Raw genomic sequence first — 18930 nt, forward strand, 5'->3', positions numbered from 1 at the left:
TTTGCAGAAATTGAGAAGCTGGTCATAGTGCTCAGATGGAAATTCAAGGGGACTGAAATTGCCAAAGCAATTTTGGAAAAGAAGAAACCAAGTGGGAGGACTCACACTTAAATCAAGTTTAAAACTTACTACAATGCCAAATAATCAAAACAGCACTGGCATAGCAAAAAACATATATGTATCAATGGAACAGAATTGAGAGTCCAGAAATAAATCTTCACATTTAAGGTCAATTGATCTTTGACAAGGGTGTCAAGACAATCCATTGGTCTTCAACAAATAGTGCTAGAACAACTAGCTATCCACAAGCAAATAAAAAAATAAAAAAATTTAAAAAAAAGAGGTTGGACTACTAAATTGCTACTGAATTACAGCAGAGCCCCATCATCTTCTATACCTGGGCAAATGACCATGCCAAATGTCTACAAGGCAATTTGCTTCTCTAGATACTTATCCTGGTAAATAATTAGGATTATAGATGGGGACAATTAAGATTATAGATGGGAACATCTTTTGTATTATAAAAAGCCTAATTTCTAAATATGTAGTACCATGTATTCCTATTTCTTGCATGCATATAGTCTCTTCAACTAGATGTTAATCTCTTAGAGCATGGAAACCAGATCTTTATTAGCCACAGCCAAATGCATCCAGAGTTAATCCTTTATACCTTGCCTTGATTAGACTAAACAACATGAAGGCAGGCACCATAGAATCCAGGAGTGTTGGGGATTCTTGTTTTCTGTTTCCTTATACTTATTTTATGTCAAGACCTAAGCTTTTCCCATTACAATGAAAAATGGTCCATTCAATGATGCTCGGGTTCTATTAGAAACCTGCCAGGAAAGTAAGAGAAGGTGGCCTCAGATGACTTCATGTGGCAACACACAAGTTTTTTTCAAAACCTTTTTTAAAGTAAGATGTGGATTTTTTTTAGATTACAAAAGAGAAACCCAGAAAATAGTTTCAAAACTTAGGTTCAGGCAAGGAGAAGAAATACACATTTGTTAAGAGCTGTCTGCTTCACATACACTGTCTTTGTTCATTTTTACAGCAGCCCTGAAAAGTATACTATCCCCCTTCACAGACAGGGAATTTGAGGTTCCAAGACATTAAACAGCAGGTATGGCAAAGCTAGAAATAGCACTCCAGCCTCCACTGGCCAACTCTGAAGCCTGTGCTCAGTAACATAGTTGCCATTCCACTTCCTCCTCACCTGCTTTGGGAACTTCTTTGCTTTCACTGAGAAGTATCTGAAAATGCTTGACATTCTATTCTTGGGCATTTGCATGGCCCTCATACTGAGGAGGACCTTACACCCAACCCCACAGAGCCAGTGGAGCAAGGACATGAAGTTGAAACTGGCTTGAAATATCCACCCTTTGAGCAGCAAGAACCTGTGCTTTCTCCCAGCCTCCAGAACACTTGGACTGCTCACCAACACATACCCACCTTGCTTTCTCCAGGCTGACCCAGAAGCTGCCAACCCGTTGTGCTTACAGCACTCCCAAAGGAAGGTCCATTACATCCCTTTGAGGCCGAGGGCAGATTTCACCATTGAAAACCGACAGAACTGGAGTTCCCGTCATGGCGCAGTGGTTAACGAATCCAACTAGGAACCATGAGGTTGAGGGTTCGATCCCTGGCCTTGCTCAGTGGGTTAAGGATGCGGCATTGCTGTAAGCTGTGGTGTAGCTCGCATACGCAGCTCGGATCCTGCATTGCTGTGGCTCTGGTATAGGCCGGCAGCAACAGCTCTGATTCGACCCCAAGCCTGGGAACCTCCATATACCGCGGTAGCGGCCCTAGAAAAGGCAAAAAGACAAAAAAAAAAAAAAACGCAGAACTATTGATCCTTACTTCTGCTGAAAATGTGCATGAACAGATCTTACTTCACTCCACCCCAACTCATCTGTTCTCTGCACCTCTCCTCCCACCAAAAAAACCTCTTATTTCTTTAATTTCTCCCCCTCTGACTGCCTACACTGTTCTATGCTTACTCCACCCTTCCCTCTCCCTTCCCTGAAGAATTCTTACCTGTTCGAGAGACACCTCTCTAGATGGTTTTTCCTTAACCACCAACTTAATGTACTAATTCAGTGAGCTTAACAGCTTTACACCTTTTTATGCCTCAGTTTACCTATCTAGGTTGATATATCAAAAAGTAAAAGGAAGGTTCATCTGAACTCTGGTTCCCCAGAAGCAGACCCCGAGGTGAGAATCTGAGAACAAATGATTTCATAAGAAAGTGCTGGGGGCAAGGGGGGGTTGATGGACAAGGAAGTCCCAGCCTCAGCCTGACGCCTGGGAGCTCTAGGGGATGAATGAAGCCTTGGAGCTTGTCTGGACTCCGGGCAAAGGCCAAGAAATCAGATTTCCACACTCCCACCCACAGTGGTCAATCCCTGGCTCCAGGCTGCCCAGAGAGGAAGTCAGCTCCTGACACTTCTGCTCTCAGTATAGCAAATTGCAGGGGCTAGAGAGGCTGAGGGCCAGTGCTCTCAGGAAAGCTGTTAGTTGCCAACCTTCAGAATCAAAGCCAATAGAAGCCAGGAGAAGGGCACACAGAACCTACACAAGAGATCTGAGGGGGTCAGGGGAGAGCACCACCATGGTTACTGCAAGGTCAAGGTAGGGCTGGCTTCATGGACATAGGACCAGGGCAGTTTACACAGGATCCTGCTGTGTGCTTGGTATTTAATGCTCTGCAGTCATCATCTTGAAATTCTTAATTTTATCATTGTGTATGTGTGTGTGTTTTTTAAGTGAAGTCCTGTGAGACAATGGAGCAAGCACTGGGCACATGGAGCTTCCATGCATGTGTAGCCTCACCCCCCACCACCTGCCACCTCCCTGGGACTGGTTCTCAGCCACTGGCTTGGCTGCTCCCTGGTGCCCATCTCCCACCTGCCCATCCCCACTCCCTGCCCAGCAACTGTTGCCACCCTCTGCTTGGGCAGTGACCATTATGCGGGCATTAGAAGGCCAGTGTTCCTTCACTGCTGCCATCCCCAGGGAGTGGCAAAGGGGCAGGATTGGGGATCCACATTTTTGTTTTAATTTTATTGGAGTATAGCTGACTTACAATGTTGTATTAGTTATTTTTCTTTTTACGGCCACACCTGAAGCCTTTGGAAGGAAGTTCCTGGGCTAGGGGTCAAATCAGAGCTGTGGCCTCCACCACAGCTCACAGCAATGCAAGATCCAAGATGCATCTGCCACCTACAACACAGCTCACAGCAATGCAGGATCCTTAACCCACCAAGTGAGGCCAGGGATCAAACCTGCATCCTCAGACACTGTGTCGGGTTCTTAACCTGCTGAGCCATGATGGGAACTCCTGTATTAGTTATTTTGAAGTTAGCTACACACTGCCTAGTAACTCCAGTCTATTACTTCCCTATTGATAGCTCTTTCTTATTCTTTAGATTTTTGTGCTTTGCTTCCCACATTGCCAAACTCTGCCCTAAGTCTTAAATTTTGTTTCTTTGATTTCCCCACAAAAACTGGCACAGCACCTAGAATAGAGTAGATACTTCTTAAGTATCTCCAGCAGATTGATATAAAGTTGGAATTAAACTAAAATTGGCTGGAAGGTTCTAGTTAAAGATGGCAAAGTAAAAAGATCCTGAACTCACCTCCTCCAAAGGACACCCTGAGTCTGCAGCTACATACAGAACAACTTCCTCTGAAGACGACCTAAAAGCTGGCTGTGCACGTGGGGAAAATGAGGGGAAAAAAGCTACATGGAAGCATATAGGAGAGGCTGGGGAATAATCTCACCATAAACCCCCACCCCAGCTCCTACCATCGGGGGGGACCTCAAAACACAGTGCTTTTCCTTAAGGAGCAAGCAGTTTGAACCCCACATCAGGCACCCCAGTTCTTAAGACCTGCACCTAAGAGACAAGTCCCCAAATACCTAGCTCTGAAAACAGAGGGGCTCCTGTCCACCAGACCCACAGGGCTCTAAGGATCTGAAAAACAGCTCCCACGCTGGGACTCACCCACCTCAGGGCCCAGATCAGAGGCAACCTAGGGTGCTCAGACTTAAAGTGAAAGAAGCTCATTTGTGTATAGTAAAAGCATTGGCCTGAGGGGCAGGCATCTAATCTAACACACACATCCAGGAGCCTGCTGGAATATTCTCCAGGATGAGGACTGGCAGCCATGCCATCTCCTTGATCTCCTTCTGCAAACTCCAGAGGGCCAGTATCTCCCAGAAGGGAGCTTGTATACCATCCCATGCCCAGGTTTTCCAGCTCCTGGATCCTATGGGACAGTCAGACAGACAGTCCTTGGCAGGCCACCACCACTGGGGCACTGTACAGAAAGCAGAATAAAATACATTCCCTGGAGTTCCCGTCATGGCGCAGTGGTTGACGAATCTGACTGGGAACCATGAGGTTGCGGGTTCAGTCCCTGGCCTTGCTCAGTTGGTTAACAATCCGGCGTTGCCGTGAGCTGTGGTGTAGGTTGCAGACGCGGCTTGGATCCCGTGTTGCTGTGGCTCTGGCGTAGGCCGGTGGCTGGCAGCTCCGATTCGACCCCTAGCCTGGGAACCTCCATGTGCTGCGGGAGCGGCCCAAAGAAATAGCAAAAAGACACAAAAAACAAAACACTCCCTGCCTCCCTGTGAAAGAGGCCAATTTGCTTGCCAGGGGCTTTGGCCTGGAGATCAGGCTTCCAGTTTGGCACTTATAGGGGCCAACAGAGAGACTCTTAGGGAGCAGAGGCTGGTGGACACAATCTCTCTGCTTGTCCCCTGCTAGGGTCACTAGTATCTCCAAGAAAGGAGCTTAGACACCTGTCTTCACTCATCTAATAAGCATCCCTTTGAATTCCCTAACAGAGTGATCTTTCTCAAGCTTCAAACCCATATACAGCTTCCCACTATCTATGGGCACTTTAGTCCCAAATTTTCAACATGGCATCAAAGCTTTGAAATGTTTTGGCTTCCACCAACTTATTTAATACCACCCATCTCTGACCACCCCAAATCATCAGCCCCTTCCCCATACATACACCTTATGTGCCAGCCACTGACCTATTCACCCGTTCCTTCCCCAAATCATAGGAGCCCCTTTCTGGAAGGCTGTTCTTCCCATCCCGTACTCCTTCCCATTCAGCCAGTCAAAGATCTACTCATTCTATTTCCTTAATCAATCATCTTCCTTTCTGAACCCTTTCTCAGCTTACTACAAAGCTTAACAGAACTGACAACCTATCTCTACCTTTATTCCCTAAACCCCGGTTTCCAGCACTGTACCTACAGCTCTTCGTGGCCTTCATCTGTCCCTCTTCCCTACCAGCTCATGTGATTCTTAGAATAAAAATTGTTCTGTAGTATTCAATTTAATATTTCCAGTGTCGAGCCGCAGAGTTCCCGCATAAAATAAGCAAGATAACTGTTTCTTAGAGGTGGTTGTTAAATGTAACTAGTTAACTTGCTTGATGACCTAAATATGATGGAAAGAATTTTGGGGGTTTTTTTGTTTTTTTTGTTTTTTTGTTTTTTTGTCTTTTTAGCACCACACCTGCAGCATATGGAAGTTACCCAGGCTAGGGGTTGAATCAGAGCAGCAGCTGCTGGCCTACGCCAGATCTGAGCAGCGTCAGCAACCTACCACCACAGCTCACAGCAATGCCAGATCCTTAACCCACTGATTGAGGCCAGGGATCAACCCCACATCCTCATGGATACTACCCAGGTTCATAATCCACCGAGCCACAACAGCAACTCCGAGAAGGTGGTTTTATATGAGGAAAGTCTATCAGAAGATGGAAAACAGGTGAGAAAGACAGTCATGAGTAGTCTTTGAAGGGCAAACATGAAAGCCACTTTACTCAAAGTTAAGTGCTGAAAGCAAAGTTAGTCCATTGACTGCTCAGCAGGAACAAGGCCTCGGCTAGCTGAACATTTTTTTGGAGCTACACCCTCTAAATTCCAAGGCATCCTGTATAGTCCACGAATTCCAGGTAGATGTTGAGAAGTAGAAAGCCCTTTCTTACCTGTGTTCCAGTTCTCGAATAGACAGTATCACTCCTGAAGTGGATGGTTTCTGCTGTACAGTGGCCAGAAAGGTGAATTCACTCTTATTCCGGAAGAGCTGAATTAATTTCTCACTCACGTGAGGGGCTGCATGAATCTCTCTTTCTGTATCTAGGGGTCCAGCGGGAAGAACAGGAGAAGCAGGAAGAGGAAGAGGAGGAGTAAAAGGGAAGAGAAGAAATACAGCAGGGGAAAAAAGGACAGGGAATAGGACAAGAAAAGGGAGAAAAGATGCACAATTAAAAATGCCTCATCCAGAGGATCCAAGGTGTGTTTTCCCTTTTCCCCTCTTGTCAATGGTTTCGATTTTCAGGCTCCGCCCACCTCTCCATACAGCTGCGTGCATTCAAGGCAAAGCCCAGAAATACGGTCTCGGCCACCCTGCCCACTTGTCACTTTGACAAGTTCGCAATTGGCCAGCCAGTGATTTTCTGACAGGAGTTTTGAGGGGACACTGAGCCATCGGGGCTACAGCAAATGGATTAAGTCGCCGTAAATAAGGCAAGAGGCTGTCAGATAAATGGGGTCTAACATTCAGAGAATCCTGAGTCTGGCAAAACCCAAATGCCACTCAACAGGCCCCAATTTCGCTTTTCTGGTGGCCTCAGTTTCTTTCTCTTCTCAACGCATCTAAGCAAACCTGTCCTTGCCTGGTCCTCGGCAGAGATTTACTAGAGCTAATAATGCCGGGCTACCCTGCTTTCGCTTTGAGAATAAATACAAGGCATGCTCGCGATCCATCAGTGTGCCTGGAAGTTCTCTGTAAACATGAGCTGGACGACTGTCCTCTTGAAATATTAAAGTTGAGGCCAATTCAGCAGGCCTAGAAGTGTGTCCATCCAGCTAACCCTACTCCTGGACAGGAATCTTTCTTTCTGCAACATCCACATAATGAGAGACAGCCCTCATTTCATACTCAGGCTCAGCCTTGTCATGGTAGCTGGGCCTTATATCATTATTTTGCACCCTTCTTCCTGGCATCACGAAGTGGGCACCCAGGAAGCAGAAGCAGAAAACCACTCAAAGTATGGCAAATCAACGCAAAAGCCACGTTCGGTGGCCTTCTCTCATGTCCCAACCATGTCCTCTGACTACATGATAACCACCTGGTTATTTCTCTAGGACGGCACAAGGGGCCTTTGAAAAACGCAAGACTGCATTATTTACAATAGTCAAGACAGGGAAGCAACCCAAGTGTCCATCAATAGATGAATAAGATGTGGTATAGAAATACAATAGAATCCTACTCAGCCATAAAAAGAGTGAAATGGAGTTCCTGTTGTGCCTTGGGGTAACGAACCCAACTAGTACCCATGAGGAGGCAGGTTCAATCCCTGGCCTCACTCAATGGGTTAAGGATCCAGCATTGCCGAGAGCTGTGGTGGAGACTGCAGACATAGCTGGATCCCGAGTTGCTGTGGCTGTGGTGTAAGCCGGAAGATGCAGCTCTGGGAATTTCCATATGCCGTGGATGCAGTCAGAAAAAGAAAAAAAAAAAGAAGAGTGAAATCATGCCATTTGCAGCAACCTGGAAAGACTTGGAGGGCATTATGCTCAGTGCAATAAGTCAGAGAATGACAAATACTGTACAGTATCACATATATGGAATCTTAAAAATACAGTAAACTAGTGAATTACCAAAAAAGCAGCAAACTTACAGAGAGCACGCACTAGTGGTTACAGGATGGGGGACAATACAGGGGTGAGGGAGTAGAAAGTACAAACCATCGGTTCTAAGACAGGCTAAAAGGATGTACTGTATAACACGGGGAACACAGCCACTATTTTGTAATAATTAAATGGAAAGTAACCCTTAAAAATCGTATGAACTTTTTTTCTGTCTTTTTAGGGCCACACTCGCGGCATATGGCTGTTCCCAGTCTAGGGGTGGAATCAGAGCTGCAGCCACCGGCCGCAGTGTGGAATCCGAGCCCCATCTGCGACCTACCCCACAGCTCATGACAATACCAGATCCTCAATCCACCAAGCAAGGCCAGGGGTCAAACCTGCGTTCTCATGGTTGCTAGTCAGATTGATTTCTGCTGAGCCATGATGGGAACTCCCTGTATAAAATCTTTTTTTTAATTTTTTTTAGAAAGAAAATCATAGAACTGCAAAGGCTGCATTGCCCAAGCATCACAGACATGTATTCAAACTTTGAAGAACCTCATCCTAACGGGTAGTTTTTTAACAAAAACCCTTGAATTCCTTCCCTGTCCCTCATCCCGCCCTGCCCCTGTTTTTGGCCACTCCAGGCCTATGCAGCTCCCAGGCCAGGGATGAGATCTAAGTCGCAGCTGTAGCAACACAGGACCCTTAACCCACTGGGCCAGGCTGGGGATTGAACCTGTGTCCCAGTGCTCCAAAGATGCCATGAACCCATCGCACCACAGTAGGAACTCCAAACCCTCAGGCCTCAGTCTTCTCATCTGCAAAATGTGGGTGTGGACTAGGTGATTCCTCAGGGCCTCCCCAGCTTAATCTCCTCTAATTCTACACGTTGCTATTTCGAGTTTGCAACACAGAAAAGATCACCACGGTCTTTCAGATGTAAAAGTCTAAACTACGGACAGGTGGAAAGCACGGTTGTTCCTCTACCATGAAGGTACCCAACCCCAAAACACTCTACCCACATAAAACCTACCTGAATGACACTTGCTTTTCTGTCCAAAGGCCTTTGCTACTTTACCACTAAGTGGCATGATGGCAAGCTTTTGTCCAGGGCTGAGATAAGAGACAGCCACTTAAGGAATGCTTCTATGTCTACAAAATCTCAACCAAAGATTTTCCAGGTTGATGTTCAAAACCTATTAGATGCATGATCACTTTATGAACTAGCCATCATTAGCAAATGTCTGTTAACATTATTTTATTATTACTACTGCCAGGCAAAGATCCTCAGTAAATTTCCCTAGAATTTAGTGCCAGGAAAAAACACTCGGTTCTTGAGATTAACTTCTGTGTTTCCTTCTTTTCCTTTTTAGTACTTCCTTCTTCACACATCAATTAAGAATCAACTGGTCGCAGCTGCCTAGTGAGCTTATTAGAGGAGTCTGAAGCTTGGGCCCAAAGAAAAGAGGGACACAATGGATCAGTGATGCCTGCTGGGAGAAAGACGCATGAATATCACATCAGATAGGGGTGTCCCCACAGCTCATCCACTTCTCACCTGGGGAGATTATCAAGCCCCACGGCCAATGACCCACAAATTCTATCTGCACCCACAACCTCTCCCTCAAGCAATATCTTTCTTAGTATCTCATATGAATACTTAATATCATTTCAAGTTGTACTCACCCACGGAGGTCTTGTTCTCTCCCCCACTTCCCTATTCTCTCCTAGAGTTCCCAGGCTTATAAATGGAAACACCCACTTTCTCAGGTAAAAAAAAAAAAAAAAAAAAGCTATAGAAATTGTCCTTGATCTTTCCCTTCTTTCACCCTCTGTCTGTATTTGATTCACAAGCACATCATGAGGGTCTCCATCCCTGGAGTCTGTCCAGTGCCTCCCCAACTTCACTCTTGTCCAAGCTGCCATCATCTCCCCAATAGCATCCTAACTGGTCTCTGTGCTGCTATACTGCCCTCCCTCCTCCATTCTCCACATAGCAGCCCAAATACACTCTTTTTTTTTTTTTTTTGGTCTTTTTAGGCCTGCACCTGCAGCATAGGGAAGTTCCTGGGCTAGAGGCTAGAGGTCAAATCGGAGCTGCAGTTGCAAGCCTATGCCACAGCCACAGCAACACCAGATCCAAGCCACATCTGCAACCTACCAGGCAGGTTATGGCAACTCCAGATCCCTAACCCTCTGAGTGAGGCCAAGGATCAAACCTGAATCCTCATGGATACTAATTGGATTCTTAACCCACAGAAACACAGTGAGAACACCCTAAATGCACCTCTTAAAGCAGAAGTCAGGATCATTTCTACCTCCTACTTAAAACCCTCCAATGGCTTCCCGTTGCTCCCAGGAATAAAACTGGGCTCTTTTGGAGTTCCCATTATAGTATTTCAGAAACGAATCCAACTAGGAACCATAAGGTGGCAGTTTAATCCCTGGCCTCACTCAGTGGGTTAAGGATCTGGCGTTGCCGTGAGCTGTGGTGTAGGTCGAAGGTGCAGCTCAGATCCTATGTTGCTGTGGCATAGATCGGCAGCTGTAGCTCCAATTCAACCCCTAGCCTGGAAACCTCCATATGCCAAGGATGCGGCCCTAAAAAGCAAAACAAAACAAAATCTGGCTCTTTGGCATGGTCACACATAAGTTAACTCTTGCCTGCCTCTCCCTGCTTCCCCCTTCAGATCTCGCCGCAACTGCAACAGGTCACTCCCTCCAACACAGGCCCCCATTCAAGTCCAACACACCACTTTGGTCATCTTCTCCACACCACTTATCAGAGTATAGGTGTTGTGATCAATTATTTCCTTGTATCACCTATCGTGATCTTGTTTCTTGGGTCTTACCTTACTTCCCTTCTTTCTGCACTAGTCTATAGGCTCCATAAGGGCAGCCATCCTTGGTCATTCATTGTTGCATCCACAGTTCTTAGTGGCTGGCAGAAAACGGCATTCAACAAAGGCTTATTGGATGAATTAACTAATGTATTTTCCATTTATGTCATTTATATTGTAACTTGAAGTAACACCCTACAAATATTACAGTCAGACAACAGTATGATACTTTTTGGAAAACTAGGATATACATGGGTACTTCTTAAGAGCCAGTAGCTATCAAATTAAAATTGATGCTCAATGTCAATTCAGCCTATTCCACTTTGTAGGACATCCCAGCTAAGAGTCTAATCCAGTCTGACCATGCTTCTGCTCACCCAACCCCACCCCTGCCCCAGAAAACTGAAGGTTCCTTCTGCCAGCTTTTCTCATTTTTCATTGTAAATGATTGGCACACTAAAGAGACACCATTAGCACTCGGAGTGAAATGTAAAAAAAAAAATCTATTTCGATACATTGAGATTTTATGTACACTGTCATTTTCAAAAAAGCTCTTTCAAATATTTACCATAATTCACCAACTAAAAGAACATAAGAAAGTAATCCCACTACTCCTTGTTATATTGAGGCAGTAACATTGGACCAGATCTTAAGGAACTGAAGACTACTAAGTTTTGCAGGTAACTAAGTTGTGTGACTTTGGATAAGACATTTTACCTGAGTCTCACACTCATCTGAAAATGGAAAGGATTGCACTTCATGATCTCTAAAGTTCTTTTGTAGTTTTAACATTTCATTTCTGTGAATCACTCTACCCTGCTCCTAGCTGAACAGCAAAAGGATACCAAGGGTATTTTCCATGTATAAAACACCCACAGGAGTTCCCTGGTGGCCTAGCAGTTAAGGGTCCGGCATTGTCACTGCTGTGACATATGTTCAATTCTTAGCCCCAGACCAGAAACTTTGGCATGCTGTAGGCATGGCCAAACAAAAAAAAAAAAAAAAAAAAAAAAACACCTAGGTTCTGTGATTTTTTCTCTTTTGCCGACTTTCCATCTCAACATAAACATTATTTGTCAGGTACTGAAAATAGTGGTATGTCACCTAGTTTGCAGCAGCCTGCCTTTTTTTTCCTAAAGTGAAAAGAACAGCCAATGAAAACCAGTTAATGAGGGCCTATCATGAATGTTGTACTTCTAGATGTAACCACTGTAGTGTATGGTTGCTGTATTATTTGAGAATATTCAAGGAAGATGGATAAAACCTATAGGCAGTGTTAAATATAAATAACAAGTTAGAAACCTTTGAAACCTGTTAAATATAGATCCAATAAATGGAACATATGATGAACATAGATAAAAAGGATTGAATAAGAGTGTCACTTATAAATAGAATGGGTGGGGAGCTCCGTCCTAGCTCAGTGGTTAATAAATCCGACTAGGAACCATAAGGTGGCGGGTTTGATCCCTGGCCTTGCTCAGTGGGTTAAGGATCCGGCATGGCCATGAGCTGTGGTGTAGGTCGTAGATAAGGCTCGGATCTGGCATTCCGTGGCTGTGGTGTAGGCCAGCGGCTACAGGTGCAATTTGGCCCCTAGCCTGGGAACCTCCATATGCTGCGGGTGTGGCCCTAGAAAAAAGACCAAAAAAAAAAAATAGAATGGGTGGGAGGACCAAGCCATAATGTACAAATGCCATCTTCAAATAGGCGTGTATGTCAGCCCTACATCTGACAGCCATCTGTGATGCTCATCTCCTTCCCTTTCTGGCCCCATGCACACACTCTCTCAGAAATGCAAATAAAACCCATCACTGCTCACCACGTTAACTGGTGAACTACAGCTGTGGCCAGGCATATTCGCCAGAGTCCCTCCCATAGAGACAGCATGTAGGCACCAGATGCCTCTCATTGACTGAATCCCCTTTTCTATAATCTCAGTGCCAATCATGTGGCCACAGCTTTGGAGAGGAAACCCATGGGGCAGAGAGAAAGACTGATTATAGGAACAATGCATAACTCAGGAACCCAGAGGGCTAGGAGCCCATCTTTCTTCCCTCCCCCTACTTCTATCTTATCCGCTCTGGTTCCCCTGCTTCCTGCTGGGTATTTTTAATCGATTTGATAAGCCACGTGATCCAAGCATCTGAAGTTGGTCTACTTGTGAGGCTTCCGGTTTTGTGACCTCTAGGAGTATACTTGGAAGCTACTGCTGCATCAAGGTAATTTGCCTCACAACCCCCACTTAAGGTGAGGATTTACACTTTAAAAAAGAGACAGAGGGAAAGAATGTCGTTCCAAATACTCAAGGGGTTTTGCATGATCTAGTTAAGAAGTGCTAACTCAGCACTAAGGGTTAAGTGCTTTTTCCTTCCTAGGATGAAATGGCTCTACCTAGTCAATTTTCAAGAAAGACTGAAAATGCTAATGTGATGATTAAGCATGGAAAAAAAGTCTTCAGTGAAGGGAGGAGGCTGAGGAGTGGAGGAGAGCGATTGAAGCATGGTGTTCATAGGCTCTTCTCTGCCGAATATGGAAGCAACTGCATTGCCCTTTTCCCTGGCTTGCAGGGTGAGGAGGGCGGCGATTTTTATCGCATATACCTGTGCTTAAACACCTAGTTGTGCTTACTCGGTGCAAGGGACTGGCCAAAAGGTAAAAATAATACAGTTTCTGCCATCAAGGGTAGCTGCATAAGCAGGACATTTACCTGGTGACAACAGGTAACATAGGGCAATGCACAAAGGAAGGTAGGGACCCGGGGAGGTTGGGAATGACATTGCACAGGATGCATCTTTGAGAGTGAGTCCAAAAAAAGATGAATAAGCATTTACCAGGCAGAAGAGGGGGAGCAGAGGGCATTCCTTGCAGGATTGCTGTGCAGCTGTGAACACCCACTTGTTTTCCATTAACCTAGCATTTTTCTTTCTCTGCAAGCCTCTCTCACTAAAAGTCGAGCAGGAAAGCATCTATTCAACTCAATACTGGAGGGAACTCTCTACTGATCAGTGAGTTAAGGGAGCAGAAATGGCAGCAGCCAGAAATAGGACAAAACAAACACACCAGGGCAGCCCGCCTTGGCCTTAACTGATGATGCATTGAGGAGACATTTTAGTAATCACAGCATGTTTACACGGAGAACCCTAACGCATGGCAGGACCTTGATATAGACATAGCACATCCTTCTGGCCCAAGTCCCACATAAGTATGTGATTAAGATTGGCCCCTAAAGGTAAACCAACACTTGCTGATTTAAAATGACAGTCACTTTTCTAAGTACAGAGGACATGTGCCATTTCAGAACTGCCAACTGTCCACAGGGCAATTCCTACCATGAGAGGGGAGGCTTGTGTCCCACCAGTAGGTCCTGCGGCCCTTCTTTGACAAGTTCAGATGTTATCAATCCGAGCACTTGCAAAGCAGAAGAAATCACAAGCAGAAAGTAGTAGGACATCTGAAAACTCCCACTTAATGTCTAAGAGGTTTCTTGCTCCACTAACAAGTTCACAGTCATGTCCCAGTAACCCCCATTTGCTCCAGAAGCCAGAAGGATAAAAAGCAAACTAAACAGCTCATTATGGTGCAAAGGGCAGGGTTAACTGCTTTGCACATATCGTCATACTTAGAATCATCTTAGAAGTAGCCATTATTTTTCCTACATTACAGATGCGAAAACTAAGGCTTACAGAATTTAAATGATTTTTTTTCTTTTGGGTCTGCACCTGCGGCCTATGGAACATCCCAGGCTAGGGGTCGAATCACAGTTGCAGCTACAGGCCTACACCACAGCCACAGCAATGCTGGATCCAAGCCACATCTTTGACCTATGCTGCAGCTTGAGGCAACACCTGATCCTTAACCCACTGAACAAGTCCAGGGATTAAACCAGCATCCTCACGGATACTAGTCTGATTCTTAACCTGCTGAGCCGCAACAGGAACCCCCAGAATTTAAATGATATTCTCAAAGACACTGAGCTAGGAGTCCATTCTCAGATTGCAACCTGGTAGGCTGGTTCCGTACGGGACACTCTTCACGTGCTACATCTGCTGTCGGCTAGTGGATATGATCTCTGTGTTTGGTGCATGTAGAAAAAAAGACAAATCATCACATACCCAGTGCCGGACACCATTTGCTCAGGAAATATTTACAATTTGTACAACCCCTAAGAGCTAAATAGCATCCCTCCATTTTACAGGTAAAGAAACTGAGGCACAGAGAAGTTTTATGGCTTGCTTCAGGTCATGCTGAATAGAGATAACATTGAGTCTTGCCCCAACGCAAACAATCAGGCCACTCCATGACACTGGTGCTCCCATTTTCATCCCCCTATCTTTCCTCTCTCCCATCAGCCTAGCCACACGAGCCTCCTGTGCCTTCTTCCCAGGGCCATCTTCCTCCCTACCTTGGTGCCTCCGCATCTGCAGAGACCTCTCCTACTTTCTCTCTTCTGTGGGTACCAGCTTACTCATTACTCTTTCAGGCCAGCATTCTCTGACCAACCAGGGCCAGCCCAGATTCCCTATGTTGCCTTCACTGTGCTTCTTGTAGATATCAAGGCTTTATGTAACTCATCATTCTATTCTATTTCATCACTTCATTGGTGACTATCATGCCCATGAGACTGACTTCCACAGGGAAGGGTGTATCGATAGATACTCGCACTCAGCCTGGTGCCTGGGCCACAGCAGAACTTCAACAAATGCTTGCTGCATACATCATCTGTATATCTTGACTCCTAAGCATGGAGCACAACAGAGAAGGTTTACCAAAGACTCTCTACTATAACCCCAACCTGCTGAGAAAAAGTCCATTAAAATAATGAGCCGCCCAAGGAATAATAAAGCCAGGAGAGCGCTCCCAACTCCTCCACTCGGGGACTCAACCCAAGGAATCCTGTGACACACAGCATTCATCAATTTCTTTGTAATTACTGTGTGACTCAAGCAAAAGAGATTTAGGTGCCCCCACCATTTTACTAATTAAATCGGCATGGTAGGGGAGCTGAGCTCTTACCAACGTTTAAAAAATACCGGTAAGGAAAATCACTGCATCCCCTGGTCATTAAGATGTTAGCAAATTGTGATCATCTTCTCTTTAGGCTGCCTGTCCCCCCACACACACACACTGGCCCCATAACCTACCAGTGATCAAGTCTCCTCTCCAAATCCTCACCCCTCCAGCTCCTCCAGTTAGATCCCTCAAAATAAAGAGAGAGGTAAAGCGTGGCTGTCAGCTCTATTAGCATCACAAAAAGGAAAACCAGAAAAGTGTGATGAAAAGATCTTTTTAATATGAAGACTGTATTATATAAGATAAGAACCTCCAATTATAAGATAAATAAGTTCTAGGGATGTAATATACAGCCCAGTGACTACAGTTCATACTGCATCCTCTATTTCAAAGCTGCTAAGAGAGTACATCTTAAAAGTCCTCATCACAAGCAAAAAATGGTAATTACGTATGGTGATGGATGTTAAACTTATGCAGTTAGTCATTTTGCAGTATACTTATATCACATCATTATGCTGTACACTTTAATACAATGTTATATACCAAGTATCTCATTAAATGGGGGGCAGGCAGAGGAGTGACTGCATCATGTAGCAAAAAATCTATCTGAGGAACGGTTATAAATGAAACTGTGTGCACCCAATGGAAAATTAAGTAGAATAACATAATAATATCAAGAGTATTAGAATAAGACAGGAGGAGTTCCCGTCGTGGCGCAGTGGTTAACGAATCCGACAAGGAACCATGAGGTTGTGGGTTTGATCCCTGGCCTTACTCAGTGGGTTAAGGAACCGGCGTTGCCGTGAGCTGTGGTGTAGGTCGCAGACGTGGCTGGGATCCTGCGTTGCTGTGGCTCTGGCTTAGGCTGGGGGCTACAGCTCCGATTCGACCCCTAGCCTGGGAACCTCCATATGCCGTGGGAGCAGCCCAAAGAAATAGCAAAAAAAAAGACCAAAAAAAAGAATAAGACAGGAAATTCCCAGGCAATAACGTCAAGCAAGAACATAGCTGCATGGACGTCACATCGAGAATTTGAAAAAACACAAAAAACAAAAACGTATTTAGTGATGCACAACAGAAAGATGGGATTGGCATTCAATCAAAATGTTAGCGCTGGGAGCTAACCTGGATGACATTGTTCTTTCCACATATCTGAATTTTTCAGATCTTCTCTGAGAATTATTTTAAGGAAAAAATAATGTTATGCTAGAATATTAAGGGCACATGATGGAAACAAGGGAGAAGCAAAAAGGGCATCCTACAAAAGAATAAGCACCAATCACCCAGCTTTCAATCATGAAATTATGTGTCTGTCTTTTCTTTTTATGGCCACACTTGCAGCAAATGGAAGCTCCTGGGCCAAGGGTTGAATCAGAGCTGCAGCTAGGGCCTACGCCATAGTCACAGCAATGCCAGATCCAAGCCACATCTGTGACCTACAACACAGCTTACAGCAGCACTGGATCCTTAACCCACTGAACAAGGCCTGGGATCAAACCTACATCCTCATGAAGACAATGTGGGGTCCTTAACCCACTGAGCCATAACGGGAACTCTGAACCTCTGTGTCTTTCAATCAGTGAGCCTCCCCACACTCTCTCCAGCCAACCTCAACCAGGTTTGGCTTCCCATGGAATACCACCCCCTTCCTTAGTGCAGGGGATAAGTCACCTTCCAGAATGGCCTGCTGGGGCATTTCAACAGGGACACCCAGCCTATGACAGTTCAAGCTGATGGGACCAAGGTCTACTTTGATAACTAACAGTCAAGTCATCTCATTTTAATTCACAGTGAAGGTCAAGAGTCTGAGAAAACAAAAGTATGCCCATGACATAGCATATGAAGCTGCACAAGAGGTGTGAAATACAGGCAAGAATGTTGATCCCAGCACCCAGCACAGGATGCTCTCTAGGTTTGGCTGGTGTTTTTCTTGGTCACACCCATGGCATGCCAAAGTTCCCAGGCCTGGAGTCAAACCCACACCACAGCAGCATCAATGCTGAATCCTTAACCAGCTGCACCACAGGAGCACTCCTCTGGGTTCTTGTAAAAGACCTGAGGACAGTCTTTGTCCCAGCCCTCCGTGAACTACGCACCCATCTATGCAATCATTTGCTCATTAACTCTTCACTTTTCAAACTTTTATTGACCACTCTTCTGAACCAGGCACTACGGACAAAACTGACCACATTTTCTATCTGCCAGGGGCTCAGAATCCAGTCAGAAAGACACAAACATAAATGAATGGGAACTGTTGGGCTGTTCAGTTCAGAGACATGAGAAAATTGGGCATGCTCAGGAGGCAAGATAGGGCTGGGAAACCTGGTGTAGGACAAGAGAGCTCCCCCTCAGACACTTGATCTTCCCAATGAGGAGCAGTGCAGCGTAGTGGTTAAACAGTCTGACTTGGAGGCTGACTGGCACAGATTCCAGCTTCAGCACTTACCAGGTATGTGACCATGGACCCATTAACCTCTCTGTGCCTTTATTCTATCTATAGAATGGGAATAAAGCTGCATCTAACACAAATAGATAGTTTGAAGACTAAATTGATTCAGACATGTTTAGTCTTCAAACAGTGCGTGCCACACAGAAAGCAGAGGCCAAGTGTTCATTGGGAACACAGCTGGGACAGATTCTGAGTCCTGGAGGATGGGCAAGTGCCAAGCTATGTCAGCTGCCACCATGCCATGAGAACCTTGGAGCCACACCAGGTGAGCAGTGGTTGCCAGCCATGGTTGGAGGCCTGGTAAATGGCCAGTGCTACCTCTCTCCTCTTCAATTAAAAAGTGGGCAGGGTCTATGGCACTCCCAGCCACCTGCAATCATCCGAATATCTTTGAATTTCTGCTGTGTGCTAAACTCTAGCAAACGACTTGAGCTATACTAATTTTTTTTTGTCTTTTTGTCTGTTTAGAGCCGCACCTGCAGCATATGGAGGTTCCCAGGCTAGGCGTCCAATTGGAGCTGTAGCTGCCGGCCTACAACCACAGCCACAGCAACACGGGATCTGAGCTGCGTCTGTGACCTACACCACAGCTCAAGGCAACGCTGGATCCTTAACCCACTAAGCAAGGCCAGGGGTCAAACCCAAGTCCTCATGGATGCTAGTCAGGTTTGTTAACCGCTGAGCCACAATGGGAACTCCTAGCTATACTAATTTAATCTCAGAGCACCTCAGCCGATATCAGTATTCTATCTCCAGGTACAGAGAGTTTAGAAGCTCCCTATTAAGTATTGTCACTGGATTTCAAATTTGCACCTGTCCATTGCCAACCAGAATGTGCCACTGCCTCAGCCCTCTCTACCTGTCTCAGCCCAGCCGGTGTTTGAACAGCAGCCCCTCCACGTAGCCTCTGCCAGACCTTGGATAACTCAGCTTCCTTCCTTCAAATTTGAGTTGCTTCATCTGTAATA

At 45.4% G+C, this 18930-nt stretch overlaps 1 protein-coding gene across 2 annotated transcripts in view; it reads right to left on the reverse strand.

Annotated features, from left to right (window-relative positions):
- NELL1 (neural EGFL like 1) overlaps positions 1-18930 on the reverse strand; it is a 936230-nt gene that overhangs the window by 831287 nt on the left and 86013 nt on the right. For both annotated transcript variants that reach the window (XM_047776133.1, XM_047776134.1), the window contains exon 3: positions 6013-6163. In XM_047776133.1, coding sequence (XP_047632089.1) covers positions 6013-6163 — 151 coding nt within the window. The remainder of the gene's footprint in view (positions 1-6012; positions 6164-18930) is intronic.

The sequence above is a fragment of the Phacochoerus africanus genome, chromosome 4, assembly GCF_016906955.1.
Source record: "Phacochoerus africanus isolate WHEZ1 chromosome 4, ROS_Pafr_v1, whole genome shotgun sequence".
Lineage (NCBI taxonomy): Eukaryota > Metazoa > Chordata > Mammalia > Artiodactyla > Suidae > Phacochoerus > Phacochoerus africanus.